The sequence below is a fragment of the Carex rostrata genome, chromosome 19 (assembly GCF_964058835.1).
Source record: "Carex rostrata chromosome 19, lpCarRost1.2, whole genome shotgun sequence".
In the NCBI taxonomy this organism is placed as follows: domain Eukaryota; kingdom Viridiplantae; phylum Streptophyta; class Magnoliopsida; order Poales; family Cyperaceae; genus Carex; species Carex rostrata.
Genome location: NC_135936.1, coordinates 2,553,547 through 2,569,241, shown reverse-complemented (window position 1 = coordinate 2,569,241; position 15,695 = coordinate 2,553,547). Strand labels below are relative to the sequence as shown.

General features: G+C 34.2%; 1 protein-coding gene and 1 long non-coding RNA gene across 18 annotated transcripts; one reads left to right on the top strand and one right to left on the bottom strand.

Annotated features, from left to right (window-relative positions):
* Positions 1 to 2,370: 2,370 nt before the first annotated feature.
* On the bottom strand, positions 2,371 to 6,626 carry LOC144571306 (uncharacterized). 15 transcript variants are annotated; one of them, XM_078320553.1, is made up of 10 exons: positions 6,279 to 6,626; positions 6,073 to 6,151; positions 5,257 to 5,883; positions 5,033 to 5,092; positions 4,561 to 4,616; positions 4,156 to 4,238; positions 3,952 to 4,044; positions 3,278 to 3,508; positions 3,127 to 3,187; positions 2,371 to 2,720 (listed from the first exon to the last, which is right to left on the bottom strand). In XM_078320553.1, the coding sequence occupies exons 6-10, from the start codon at positions 4,162 to 4,164 to the stop codon at positions 2,671 to 2,673; spliced, it is 444 nt and encodes a 147-aa protein (XP_078176679.1). In that variant the 5' UTR covers positions 4,165 to 4,238; positions 4,561 to 4,616; positions 5,033 to 5,092; positions 5,257 to 5,883; positions 6,073 to 6,151; positions 6,279 to 6,626; the 3' UTR covers positions 2,371 to 2,670. The 15 variants fall into 15 exon arrangements, 10 of the variants coding, with proteins under 10 accessions (XP_078176679.1, XP_078176678.1, XP_078176674.1 ...); XM_078320552.1 differs by having other exon boundaries at positions 5,033 to 5,883; XM_078320548.1 differs by having other exon boundaries at positions 4,156 to 4,616.
* Positions 6,627 to 7,969: 1,343 nt separating this feature from the next.
* LOC144571704 (uncharacterized) lies at positions 7,970 to 10,192 on the top strand. 3 transcript variants are annotated; one of them, XR_013517559.1, is made up of 4 exons: positions 7,970 to 8,216; positions 9,151 to 9,340; positions 9,463 to 9,588; positions 9,825 to 10,192. It is a non-coding gene; the product is annotated as an uncharacterized LOC144571704 (long non-coding RNA). The 3 variants fall into 3 exon arrangements; XR_013517560.1 differs by lacking the exon at positions 9,463 to 9,588 and adding an exon at positions 8,445 to 8,523; XR_013517558.1 differs by lacking the exon at positions 9,463 to 9,588.
* The last annotated feature ends 5,503 nt before the right edge of the window (positions 10,193 to 15,695 follow it).

Here is a 15,695-nt window from a genome sequence, read left to right as displayed (position 1 = left end):
ATGGAGACACTACTAGAGTACTCCAAACATCCTCAATTGTAGTGTTGTATTAGGGTTAAATGCACAATTATTGCCCCATATAGAGACACTATAAGAGTGCTCCAAACACCTTCAAATGGTGTGTTGTATTAGGGTTGTAAATGCCCAATTATTGTCCCATATAGAGACCCTACAAAAGTTCACCAAATACCTTCAATTTGAGTGTTGTATTAGGGTTGCAAATACCGTATTATCTTGCTATCTGGAGACACTACGAGAGAGCTCCAAACACCATCAATTGGAGTGTTGGATTAGGGTTGCTGTATTATCTTGCCATATATAGACACTACAAGAGCGCTCCAAACACCATCAATTGGAGTGTTGTATTAGGGTTGTAAATGCCATATTATCTTGTTATCTGGAGACACTACTAGAGTGCTTCGAACACTTTCAATTAGAGTGTTGTATTATGGTTGTAAATGCAATATTATCGCTGCAGAAATTGACACTATTAGAGTACTCCAAACACCTTCAATTGGTGTGTTGTATTAGGGTTGTAAATGCCCTATTATCGTCTCATATAGAGACACTACAATAGTGCTCCAAACACCTTCAATCTGAGTGTTGTATTTGGGTTGTAAATGCCCTATTAACCTACAAGATGGAGACACTACTAGAGTACTCCAAACATCCTCAATTGTAGTGTTGTATTAGGGTTAAATGCACAATTATTGCCCCCATATAGAGACACTATAAGAGTGCTCCAAACACCTTCAAATGGTGTGTTGTATTAGGGTTGTAAATGCCCAATTATTGTCCCATATAGAGACCCTACAAGAGTTCACCAAATACCTTCAATTTGAGTGTTGTATTAGGGTTGCAAATACCGTATTATCTTGCTATCTGGAGACACTACGAGAGAGCTCCAAACACGATCAATTGGAGTGTTGGATTAGGGTTGCTGTATTATCTTGCCATATATAGACACTACAAGAGCGCTCCAAACACCATCAATTGGAGTGTTGTATTAGGGTTGTAAATGCACTATTATCTTTCCATATAGAGACACTACGAGAGCACTCAAAACACCATCAATTGGAGTATTGTATTTGGGTTGAAAATGCCCTATTAGCTTGTCATATAGAGAAACTACTAGAGTGCTGCAAACACTTTCAATATGAGTGTTGTATTATGGTTGTAAATGCCATATTATTTTGCAATTTGGAGACACTACTAGAGTTCTCCAAACACCTTCAATTGTAGTGTTGTATTAGCGTCGTAAATGCCCTATTATCTTCCATATATAGACGCTACTAGAGTATTCCAAACAACATCAATTGGAGTGTTGTATTATGGTTGTAAATAACATATTATCTTGCCATCTGAAGCCACTACTAGAGTGCTACAAACACCTTCAATTAGAGTGTTGTATTAGGGTTGTAAATGCACTATTATCTTCCCATATAGAGACACTACTAGAGTTCTCGAAACACCTTCAATTTGAGTGCCAAGTCTTGAAATGACCAAAATAGTCTTCTTGATTTATCTATATAAATAAAAGGGATCAACTAACAATCCCCCTACTGCAGTCCCCTGAAAGTCTCTCTAACTAACTGATGCATAAAGTACGATAGAGATCACTAACTATCTGGGGTGACTACTAAATATTTGGAGACCACTCTAACTAACTGATGCATAAAGTCTCGCATGTATGGATCACTACACCAAAATTCACTTCGGGCAACCAAAAAGTTGGTTGCAATAGCTATTATTTGGTTGCAATAGATTGATTTTGCAACCAAAATAATTGGTTGCGGGTCGTTGCAATAGATTTGGTAGCAATAGATTTACAACCAACTCTTTGGTTGCAATAAAAATTTGTTTATTGCAACCATATTTTGGTTGCTATACCGACGTGGCAATAAGGTTTGCAACCAAATAAATGGTTGCTATTTGCGCATTTATCGCAACAGAAAATGGTAGCAATAAAATGGTATTCGCAACCAAAAAAGGGTAGCAATAAAATAATATATCGCAACGAAATCCATAGTTGCAACTTGTCCAATTATTGCAACCAAATTTTAGTTGCATAAAATGCGTAGCAATAATCTATTGCAACCAAATAAATGGTTGCTATTGCGCATTTGTCGCAACCGAAAAATAGTAGCAATAAGATAATATATTGCAACGAAACATATAGTTGCAATATGTAAATTAAATGCAACCAAATTTTAGTTGCAATTTATAAATCTAATGCAACAAAATTAATATGCAGACATAATTCAAATGCAACAAAATTTTGGTTGCAATTAATAAAATCTAATGCAACCATAAATATTTTAATGCAACAAAATTTATATGCAAACGTAATTCTAATATATTCGTTGTAATTAACTATTCCATTAATTATAATTTGATATTCTGGAAATTATAATATAAATAGAGACAATAATTAACAAAAAATACTTTCATAAAATTTAATATCTATCATTCAAATTCAGTGATAATAACAAAAGAAAAGAGGCCACACTATCATCTAAAGAGGACAAAAATAGATTAAGACATTATATATCTAGTTAAAATTAAAATAACTTGTTCCTCAGTAAAGCTCTTCTCTTCGGCCAACAAATCTTCTAAATATACAATAGAGATTGAAAAGAATTGACAGCTTATTCATTGAATCACTTCCAATTAAATCCGCCGAGCTAGATTGATAGTTAATATATTTCCTCTAAGAAATCCTGCATATGCATACAAAAAGCAATTATTCATTATGCAAGGACAATGGTTAAACTAACCTTTTACTTTGCTATCAGTTGGCACTAGTTCAGAAAGTCTAATGAAACTGATATGCTAAGTCAAGAACTTCAGGGTCAGGTTCAGACCTTTACAAATAGCCGCGACTAATGTGGTAAGTATCAAGGTCGGCTCTAATTTATATACGACCTTGATATTTAATTGGTTGATTGAAGGTTAATTATAACCATAACAGGCATGATGAAGAAGGTTAAGACATCAGATGTTTCTCTATAAACAAAGACAAAAACAAAGGGAAGGATTCCATTAGGCCCCAGCAAAATCTAAATAATATGAAGTGATGAGAAATCATTAATATACAACACTTAATATATATGTGGTTTGCCTCACCTTTAATCATGCCGTTCTGTTCGGTCTCAAAAGCACCTAAAAACTCATTAACGGCTTGTATCTGTCAAATATACCAGATGATCATTATTTCAAGTATTTTTATGTATAGAAACAAAAATATATAGATCAATTATAAAGATAATTTACTAACCGCTTCCCTCAAATTGCAAGCAATGTCAACCTTGAAAAAATATATATAATTTGATAAATTTGCCTTCTGCAAACTAATTAAATTCAGAGAATGAACTAAAACTGAGTGACAAAGAGATAGGGACGAGAGACCTGAAATATATATATTTTTCAACAGTAGTGCAGAAATTAAAGGCAATGTCTTCATCCTAAGTGCGAACCTTATGGATAGCAACACCAAATGACCCCATACCTTTCCAAAAACCAAAGTTAGTAACTTCTGTACATACTAACCACCATAGTCCGAAATCCTGCCTCTGCCCTTGAGTAACAGTTCATTTCAGCATTGAAGACCAAATTAAGTATTAACAAGCTTAGTGCATACTTTGGGAACCAAATGCCTCACTGCTATGGTACTGACTACTAACCAAACAATAACTGGTACAAGGGAACAAACAAAATGATTGCCATACAAAAACAAACAAAAATTACCTTAATATTCATTTGTTGACTCAAAGAGTTTAGAAAACCAAGATAAAAGTATTTTTTATTGTTTAAAAATAATAATAATACATTACAAATTAAAATGAACAAATAAATAAGAATATAAAATAGGCTTCAGTCCAAATTTCAAACCCAACCCCAATTACCTAAAAGTCCTCAAGGAAACAAGTTAAACTAAAATAAAATTACTACCTTATCAAGAACAGAGCAATCATTTAAATGTCCATTTACGTACATATCATTGTCCACATCGAGCACAACCCGAAGGCTAATGCAATTAAGCGCCTGCAATAAAGGCATAAAAAATATCATTTCAAGCATTCCTTCTTTATATGAGTCTGTACTTCTCTGTTACATGAGATTAAGGGATAAAAAATAAAGAACAATATATAGCACCTTCATCATTTGTCGAATTCCAAAATACAGCGATTGGAGGCAATTGGCTTGATGGATGGTCACGTCATTATTCTCAATAATCTCTTGTTTATGTTGAAAAGAAAAATATAGGAAGTTAAATTGAAATTGGAATAATTTAACTTGGTATGAACATTTAGATAAACACAACATATTGAGATGGCAAAATCATCGATGCCTAAATTTGATTATTGTATGAATTTCAATTGAAATACTGGTAGCATTAGTAAGATAATTTATACCATATTCACAACAAATAGTTTTCTGTAGTTCTTTAGTTATTTTCTAATTTTGAGATTAGTTGGTTAAAAAAATTAGTTTTTAGATTAATCAAACTAATACAGATAAGAGAAACCAGGAGAAAATTGAGAATTAAGAAATACATACATGTGCTCGGAAGCTGTTCTGCAACCAGGGTTGATCTGTCCAACTTCACCACACACCTCACAAATTCGGCCATGCAATAGAAATCATTAAAAAATACATACATGTGGTGAATTGCTCTTTATGTATCCAAGAAAATAGCACCATTAAAAGGAACACACTAAGTTGTACCAATACCATTTGAATGAGATTCTGCGCCAATACTTAAAATGATGTTTTTAATGTGGCTAACCAATACTAGAAATGAGCTTCAGTTAATTTGACACTAAGCATAGAAAAATAGAAGTCTGAGAAAATATGATAAGGTACTGATACCCAACCTGTACACTTCCTGTAATGCCTACTACAGGTCCAGTTCCAGTACCACACCTGATTGATATGACATCAATATTTGGCATGGTGATCCTGGGAACATGTACATACTTCAATGGATTAAAGATATTGTAGAACAGAAATATTGAATATGAGAATCTACCTTCGTTGGCAACAGCAAAGACACAATTCTCCGCATGACTGAGCCAAATCATTATGCACTCTTCAATCATAACAGATTATGAAGCATCCACACAAACCAAGCAGTTCAAAAATTAATTATTAGAAAATACACCAGTAGTGATTAGGCAAGCATGACTTAATCAAGAATTTAAGGTTATTTTTTTGTCCAAGTAAATCTGCATTTCCCTACTTTTGCCAACCAACCTCAATTGAGTTGAGCTCCAAAACAATTTGACTAATCAAGCTTACCCTACAAATCAAGCCATCACATGAGCAATAATAAAACAAAGAGAATAATATTCAGCCAAATCATATGATATTGTTGCATCCTAGCAATGTGTTATTGAGATTATATGTATACATGAAATCAATATTAGATATATTGTTTTTCTAGTTATGACACATCCCTTTCCAACTTAAGGAACAAAAATAATAGAAAACAAGAAATAGTAGAACTTGAATAAATGATCTCATTTGCATGTATAATAGTACCCAACTACCATCAGGTTGGTCTACTACTACTGCAATATCAAATAATCAACTTCCCTCCAGTCCTATTTAAAAAAAAAAAAAAAAAACTTCACTCCAGCCTCAATGTCTAGTGCCAAAATAATTTACTTTGGCTTCTGGTTCTCTGTTTCAACTTTTATTTTAAAGTATGTTCTTCTAATATGCTCATAGTAATTGCAATTAATAGTCATCATTTTTTTTACTTCTAATCCTTGATAAATTGAGCATGGAAATATTTTTCCCTATATAAATAGGACTGGAAATGATATGGCCTTGGGGCTTCGCCAAGGTGAGTTGAAGAATTCCATTCTCCATGACCACCTAAAATTTAACAATCATGTAATTAAACATGTGCTGGTTTGGATGTGGATTTCATAAATAATTAATTTAACTTAGCAAAAAAAATAGACCAAAGTTTTCAAATGTTGAGCAAATAACATCCAACTGTCAGGTTAGTTGGTATTTTGAATTATTAGAAAAAACCGAGGATAGGAAGTTGAAAGTACTTACAGCTTGTCTGAATTTACGGGAATCCATCGAGAATGAATCCTGATTCGCCCTTTTCTTCCCCTTTACTTGGTCAATAATTCTACAATAATTTCATCAAATAACAACTTGTCTTGGTTAACTATTTCGGCGAGCTGATAAACAAAGAAATTTAAATTCATTAGCTAATCAAAGGATATCAAAAAGAGAAAGAGAGGAAGAAAACCAACCTGAGCAAGTAATTATTTCCAGCCAAGAGGGAAAAGCACTTATCGTGAAATTAGGGTTTGGGTTAGGTTTCGACAAGGGGAGAAGAGGGCAAAAGCGGTGTATGCATGGCGAATAGAGGACTAGAGGTAGAGAGGAGGCGGTGTGAACGAGGAGCGGTTTCAGTGTCTTGGTCGGATACGGGAGGAGATGAGAAGGTGCGGATTGAGAGAAGAGGAGGTTTTGAGAGGAATCCGATGACCTATTTTGTGGAAGAGGGGATAGGATTAGGGTTCTTTGTCTGTGAGGGAAGGCGGCTGAGAGAAAGGCATGATTAAAGGAATTGATAGAGAAGGCCGGGATTTGGGAAAAATGCTAGGGAAATCGAATTTGCTGAAAAAAAAAATAGGAGGGAAAATGAAAAAAAATGGAGGGATGTGAGTCTAAATCTTCTCTGGATGCAATGGGAGAACAAAAAATTTGAGAAGTACAAATTTTAACAGAGCATTTTTAGCTTCAAACAGTGTGTTAAATATATTGGACGTTATTTAAATTAGATAGGTTGCGCACTGCATCAAATAGAAACAGCTCTGCTAATAAAGACACTTTAAATAAACACATCAGGACAATTCATTGCCTATCGGACGGTGTGGAGTTTGAAATTTATCATTTATCTGATGTATGTACAGAAAATGATATGAAAAAAATTCAAACAAATCTTTTAAAATTATTTACATTTTCTATGACCAAATCATGCTTATAATTATCAATTTTATAAACTTTCATCATTATTTGCCTCTTCAAATTTAACAAATATTTGTGAACCGTTCATTTTCACGTGAACAATCGACGGTCGATCTGCAGTAAAATGACTCCAAATTAATTATGAAATGATCAAGAAAAAACATTGAACATAACCAACATAAAAATTATGAAGTTTGATTGTGTCTGAGTTTCGATCCAATGTGAAGTGTGTATGGCCCTTCGATGTTTCGATATTCCGTCGGCTTGATGGATGGGTAAATAAAAGTAAAATTTCACCAAACTTCGCTACAGGAAAATAAATTCAGTACTCTTTAATTTCAACGGTTCAGATCGACCAATCCACGACGTGTTTACATGCGCCTTCATTAACTCACAAAGCAAGAGTTTATATTACATAGAACATAAACTCTTGCTTTGTGAGTTAATGAAGGCGCACGTAAACACATCGTCGATTGATCGATCAGAACCGTTGAAATTAAAGAGCACTGAATTTATTTTCCTGTAGCGAAATTTGGTGAAATTTTATTTTTATTTACCCATCCATCAAGCCGACAGAATATTAAAACATCAAAGGGCCATACATACTTCAAATCTGAACCGTTTGATAGATGATGTGTTGTTCTAATTACTAATGGACATCTCCAATTCTCTGCCCTCCCTGCTAAAACCGTCTCTCCTCCTTTTTTTATCTTTTTTTTTTGTCTGAACGCAGGGAGATATGGATGGTCGTTTGGTTCGATGACAATTAACACCATTCGATCTAAATTAAGATGCGTGCGCTCTACTTCAATATCCGTGTGTAAATGTTCAATTTTCGTGCGCACATATATTAATACAGATCGAACGGTGCTCAATCTTATTGGACTCAAAAGCTCCGTTATCTTTTTCTCTACCTAATATGTGTGTTGTCTGCTTCAATTTATTTTTAACGAAAGCCAAACACCAAACACCAAACCCTCCCCTCCTCTCAAATACTCTCAAATACTCTCAAAGGGAGAGAAGAAACCTGATCGTCGGAAACACCAAGGCAGATTCATGATCGAATCTTCTCCGCCGTCTAGATTGATCAAGCTGAAATTGCCTTTCCCGTTCCCTCCCGCGAAGCCTCTTCCCGTTCCTGTTCTTCCTCTCCCAATTGGCACCTATCTTTGAAGCGCGCCCCACCCCACCGCCTTTCATGCGCTTCTTCAAGATCGGTACAGTCCCTCAACCTTAAACCGTTATTTACTTAAAAAGATATGCACTGAACTTTCTGTAGTTTTTACTTCACTGGTATGGGCAGCTCCTCTTATAGTTGCTTGATACCAAATAATGAGCATTTGCTTAATCATTTGGGCATAGTTTTGCCAATTTACAATCCAACTAAAAATATAGTCACTTTTTTAATCATTTGGGCATAGCTTTTTCATAATCATCCAATTCAGAATTTATCTCAAGAGAGGATGTGACGAGGTTGTCCCTGTAGAGGGACGAGACGGTGCAGAGGCTTGACATAATAGTTCAGTTAAGTCTAGTTTCTCTCATCATAATGGTTTAGTTAAGTCCAATTTAATCAAATTGAGCCTTAATTTGTTAGTAATAGTCAGGCATCTACTACCACTTTAAATTAAATAAATAAAAAGTTTTATGTTGGTAGTTAGAATCAAAGAATTGAAATTATTTCACTCATGCGCAATATAGGAACTGAATGTCATAACATAATCAGATTGACATTTAAGTTTCTACAGCATAATCCTTTTTTTTTGATATACTGAGGTTGTATAGGGGCAGAGAAGGATACACTTAAGTACATATTTCTACAGTATACCTTTTTATTGTACCAGTATTATTCAATTCTGTATGATACCTGTGTGTACATATTTTCTGAAATCTTGGCTGCTGTTCCATGGAAAACCCTTGAGCCAACCATACCCATAAATGTACCAGGAATTTGCATTCCGAATAGGCATTGTAAAAAAGATGGCCCAGTTTTATGTAAACTGAAAATTTGAGATATCTCAGAGGATACGGACTCCTGTACCAGTGGGGTATGATGCATCAGTACTGTTACTGAGAGTTCAACTGTTTTTTTAGTATTTGTTACTGTTACCTCTCATAATTTTACTTTTTTTTTCTTTCTTTTATTTTCAGAAAATAAGTTGTGGTACACGCCAGTCAATGAACAATAAAAAGTCGGTGCAGGTGGAAAGGATGCTTGGGAGGGCGTCTAAGCATATCTCTTATCTTACTTTTCTGTTTTTCTATATCTTAGCAGATCAATCAAGTGGATGTTGGTCATTCAGATGAATTTCCTGTTGATTGGATTGCTTGTGAGCCTCTGGTAAAACCTAGCTATAGAATCAAGTGTTTTACTTATAAGATGTTTTTGTTATGACTTCAATATTAGAAACCTAATCATGCTGGTCTCACTTGACTTGAACCTGAATGGGTCCCAAAAATCAGACCAAACTTAATGCAGGTTGCACTAGAGAATGTTCAGGTGCTGAACCCTCTAAGCCGTTCCTTACCATTTCCTGTTACCACTTCTGACGAGGTGAAAGACATGGTCACTGAAGAGATTCGTTTGAGGTATTAGACGGTTGCAAATGAGAACCACAGTACCACCTGTTAGTACAGCAGTCGAATACCAAAAGATTACCAACAATTGGATCTTTTTTTATTTTCAATTTTGTTTTGGGCTTTTGCTAAACCTCAAGTGACACCAGTATCCGTATTGATACCGGCATGGCATCGTTCTTGTATGCTTTTCTTTTCTTGTTTCTTTTTTCGAGTTGAAGATAATGGCTTTCAAAACTTGTGTTTAGGTTTCGTGTGCTAGACTTGAGGCGGCAGCAGATGCAGTCAAGCAAATAACGCCTTAAATGATGAAATTGAGAGTCCAGTTTATTTCAATTCGATCGATCTAGGGTATAGTGTTTCTCATGTCTTCATGGCAGGCTCTGAATGCTCAATGCTGTACCATGAGAGAATTTTCTTTTCTATTTTTCATTTTGCAATCAACAAGTCAAAAGTTAATTACAATATTTTTTTATAACATTGAATATTTCTCAAATTTGCAATTGGTCCGGATAGCATTGCTTTAGAATATGAACTTTTGTATCTTGGCATTCAATTTTGCAATTAATTGAGTGTTTTTTGTAATTTTGAGAAATATTGGAGTTTTTTACTAGAAGTACTGTAATTTTGCTTATTGCAAAGCATCATGAGAAATATTGGCTTATTTTAAGTAGGATGTTAAATATATTAAGTAGGATGTGAACAAATTATGCTTGGTTCTAGATAATTGAGAAATATATTAAGTAGGATGTGAACAAATTATGTGAACAAATCAAGATAAATATTGGGTTTTCTTTAAGTAGGATGTGAAATATATTAAGTATTATCTTGACAAAATTGATTATGCTTGGTTTTAAATATTTTGGGGTAATATGGTAATAATTTGCGGTTTTTGGTCTTGAAATTTTGATTAAACTCGGTCAATTCTAAGCAAAAACATTGATTTATTAATAAGTACGTATTATGTGTGTCTAAATTTCATGAAACTATATAGAAGTTTGTTTTGCGTTTTTATTCATAGCATTAAAAAATTAAAATATAGATCGGTGGTATAAATTTTTTTTATAAATAATTCAAAATTTTTAATTTGATATATGTCAAGTTCAAGTGGTAAAACCAAAAAAAGACAGTAATAATTAAATTTGATATTTTTTATATTGAAAGTGGAATTATTGTCAATAATATTATTTGCAAAATTTATCTGTTATAGTTAGTACTATATTTATCTATTCCGAGAAACCTATGATTATTTTAAGGAAAACTTCAAGTTTTTTCCATGTTATGCCATTCTGAATTTATAATGAGAATCTTTCTATTATGATAAATATTATTTATTTACTCGTTTGTTAATTGTCACCACGCAGGAGTATTGTTTTGTGAAATTGGAGGAATAAATCTATAACTAGTTTAAAAAAAAATTAGAAGTAAATTAAAAATTAATCGGACGGACAAGCATGAAGCAAAAATACTTGAAATTAAGAATTAGTCCGATCTGGCGGTGAGACAAAATTGTCATTGTAACTGGAGTCTGTTTTGTTTATGTTGAGCAGGAGAGAAAAAGAAGCAGCTCGATTTTCCTGGACAGCTCACACAGCAACACCTTCCTCTTTTATCTCTCATCTCACTCTTCTTGATCGATCAGGCGAGACTCTCTCAGTCGAGATATGGTGGGTAACGATTGGGTGAACAGCTACCTGAAGGCGATATTGGATGTCGACAAAGAAGGCGGGGGGATTGATAGGTCCAAAATAGGATCAGTAAAGTCGATTCTGGTCCGACTGGGCCAGTTCCGGCCTGAATCGGCCGGGTTTGCAGCACAATTCGTTGTCCCTATAGCGTGTGTAGAAATGTAGCCTTTAAACCACGTGAATGTGTAGAGTTTCATTTGGTTAAAAATGGTGTGGATGAGAGCAGAGTTTTGGGAGATGAGCGAATGAGAAGTAGGAGAAGGAGAGGGTGTGTACGGTGGGAAGGAGGTGGAGCGGAGGGAGGAGAAGGGAGGTGATGGAAGAGAAATAGTCTGGAACGAACAAAGTCACGACTTGCGAGGAAGACGAAAGGACTTTTTGCATCTTTACCCCCAATGAAAGTTAAAATATGACCAAGTGATCCAAAGTATTTGATCTGGACACAGACTTAGCTACCAGCCCATGTGGTTGCAATAAGATAAATTGGTTGCAATAATCTTTTGACGGGCAACCAAATTTACTTGTTGCAATTGGTATTATTTCGTTGCAATAAATATATTCTATCGCAACTAATTATTATAGTAGCAATATAATTAATCTAATGCAACTAATTAGTCTATTAGTTGCAATAAGTCGTTGCAAAAGATCAAATTTGGAGTAGTGGATACTTATACGCGCAAGTATTACCCTATTATTAAGTATTCATACCTAAGGCATTAAATATTAAAAAAAAATTGGATATCAACTTTCTTTTCTCTCTAATCACACACCAATCTTTTAGATATTTTTAGAAGTGGATTTTTTTTGTCCGTTTAATCTCATCAATATTTCTAATGATCTGTGAGGAATTTTGCGAATATAAAACCACAAACATCTTCTACGTAATTTTCTCTTTAAAATGAGATCCATGATGAAGTATTTCCGAGTTCTTCATCATTTAGGTATTCATAACTCAGTGTGTAAGTATTCTTCTCTAAAATGTCGAGTATTCGTACTTACTTAGTAAAGTGTTATTATTCATACTTACTTAGTAAAATGCCGGAGCGCTTAGGCAGCACAGGAGTGGTGGTGAAGGCCGCTGAATCACGACTTGAGGTATCGCGATCGGACTTAAGGGGTGGTGATGGATACTTATAGACACTTCTGTGCACATATATGGATACTTATATGCACAAGTATTACTATATAATATATTAAGTATTCATCCCTAAGACTTCAAGTATTTAAAAAAGAAATGGACATCAACTTTCTTTTCTCTCTAATCACACATCTATCTTTTATATCTTTTTAGAACTGGGTTTTTTTTCTCCGTTTAATCTCGTTAATATTTCTGATGATTTGTGAGAAATTTTGCGAATTTAAAACCACGAACGTCTTCTACGTAATTTTCTCTTCAAATGAGATCCATGATGAAGTATTTATCTATAAAATTTCAAGTATTCATATTTGAAATATCAAGTATTCATCTCGAAAATGCAAGTATTTATACCTAAGATATTAATTATTTCTAAAAAAATAGACATCAATTTTCTTTCATCTCTCTTATCACACATCCATATTTTACACGTTTTTCGATGTGTTTTTTTTTCTATTTAATCCCACTAATATACTGATGTTCTATGAAGAATTTTGTGAATATAAAAGCACGAATGTCTTATACATAAGTTTATTTTTCAAATGAGATCTATGATGAAGTACTTTCAGATTATTCGTCTTTCAAGTATTCATATCTCGTAAATATTCATACTTAAGATACTTAACATATTTCTGAAAAAATTAGGTGCAAGTCGATACCTATACGCACAAGTATAAATAAATAATATATCAAGTATTTTTCAAATATATTAATATCTAAAATTTTAAATATTCATACTTACACATTAAAGTATCAATTCTTATGTTGTAAAGTAACTTGAACCAAACCTTCGAATATCTAAAATTTTATTATACACCTCTTTTCTTAAACAACAAAAAATTATTAACCGTAGAAGGGAAAAAAAAACTAAACTAAAAAACAAAAATAAAATAAAAGAAAATAAAGAAACATCCCATTACCAAATCAAATGAATCAAACCAGGTTTCTCCTCATCCTTAATTACCGAACAATTCAATAATATTCCCAGCTGTTCAATTGAGTTTTCTAACTTGATTTTTCTAAACAAATTAACCGAATGATATCAATCAAACGGAGGAGACTCATCACCGAACCATCCAGTAATTGAGGAGACGGCTGAATCCCTTTCTACCTCAAGGCCTGCGAGAGACGGGAGAAGATCCGGTGAAGGCCAAGGCAGAGACGAAAGGAGCGACAGAAGACGGGCTCAAATTTGTACACAACCACCTCAGTGGATTGTGCAAAAAGATTAAGGTTTTGAACCGGCGGCACGTAAAGCTTCAGCGACGCTGCCGAGAAAGCCACAGCGAAGAGGATCTGAAGCATCTATCTACCTCCGTCGAACGGATTCCCACCAGGAGGGAGGCGAGTTGGAGCTGCTTAGGGTGAGAGCGAGTGTTGTGAGAGAGGAGGCCAAAATGGCGGATGATGTGACCGTGGGAGACGTAGATCCGCCGCTAGTCACCATTTGGTCGTGGCGGTGAATCCTATGCCTTTGTGATGGTATGTTTTATGTGCTTATTTTTCTTGATATATATATATTTTTAATATGGATAGGATTAGTTTGTTTACTACGTTGAAAACTGACATTGAGATGCGGAGGACATTTAGAGGACAGATTCAAGGGGGACAAAATCATTACTTATAAATAAAATATAAAAATGACATTTAGATATATTTTCAAAACATAAGTCATATAATTAACATATTTGACACATTTTTGCATGTTTTAGAAATACAATCATGCATCATGTCATACACACATACACAAAGTCAATCAAATCTGACTAAAGTCAACCTAATTCGACCAAATCATATATGAGCCCCTCTTTTTAGCTCTATTATCCAATTTACATAAAAATAGGCACAAATCCCGGGATGCCTTGAGGTATTCAGCATAAGGCTTAGAAGAGCCCATTGATGTAAATAACAACAAGGGCTTGTACCTGTCGGGAGATAAACGTCCCCACAATCAAACAAACGCTCCCGACACCGATGATGAAATGTAAGTCAGTTGAGGGTGGACCGTAAGGAATAACGAAGGGTAAAGGAAAAATGTCTCAACTTTAGTGCTTTCCCCCACATCTCAAGAGTGAGAGTATTGAACCCGAAAGCATTCTACCTACTTGCACCTCCCATCCACCATCAAGTTTTTTGCGTCCTACACAGACATTCTATCATTCTTACTCGTTTAATCTAGTTTCTGGTCAAATGAGCAATCGCATGCGGTTCTGTCACCATCCGCATGTTATTGCGCGAACCTGTCAATTAAGGTTTCTACTCCAATCGAAATAGCATGCGGTTTGATCAAAATCGTGTGCGACCTGCATTGGTATCAAATGCAATCTAAGAGTTGCTAATCACAGATACGCTATAGCACCGTAATTGAAAAGGACTGGTAAGGGATGGTATCCTAGCCTTACCCTAATCAATCACATGAAAGAAACCTCTGTGTTTGCAATAAGAACCGTATCATTTGCATATTAATGTATGATCACTGCCTTTTGAACCTTTCTAGTTAGATGAATGGACTTCATATTATAATTTATTTAATCATTTTAATAGTATTTGATTTGCAACTTTTCATATTTGTTAAAGTAGATGAATGGACATTATTTTGTTAACTTGTAATGACTCATAATTGAAAGAACTGTTGATATTAATATATTATTCCACATATATAAGTATGCATTAAAATTCATATATACAACATGTAGTAGTTTTCTACATGCATATTTTAAAACATTATTTACCGGTGTATAGAGATTACAAAAGATCCAAAACAGTCTAAAGAAAAAAAGAAAAAAGAAAAAAAGGAATACTGTAAAGCGGAATAAAATTTTTCGATTCAGAAGTGTGAGAAAATTTTCCCATATATATCTATATATGCATCTAAATTAAAAGTACTCTTTCTCTTTCTCTTCTATTATTTTATAATATTTTCTATAAATAACAATTTCTCCACCTTACATATAATACGTTCATTGTTCCTGCATGGTCATTGCACTTGTTAATGAGTAAGAAAAGATATACATTGACGGTACTTTCCAACAAAAATAAGAGCAAACTATTGGGAGTTAATTCTCGTCGAATGTGCACGAATCTGACGCCGATGGGACCACACATACGCGCACGAGTGGGTGACTTGACTGTTTATGAGTTACATTTCTCTGAAATTTTCAAAACAGAATACAAATTTTTCATCGTTAAAACCATTTTTTAGCTTAGAACTTTCGCCAATTCATGTACAAGGAAATATGACCAAGTTTATAATTCAGATGTTCTTGAGATATTCATTTGTCAAGTTGTTGTTGTTG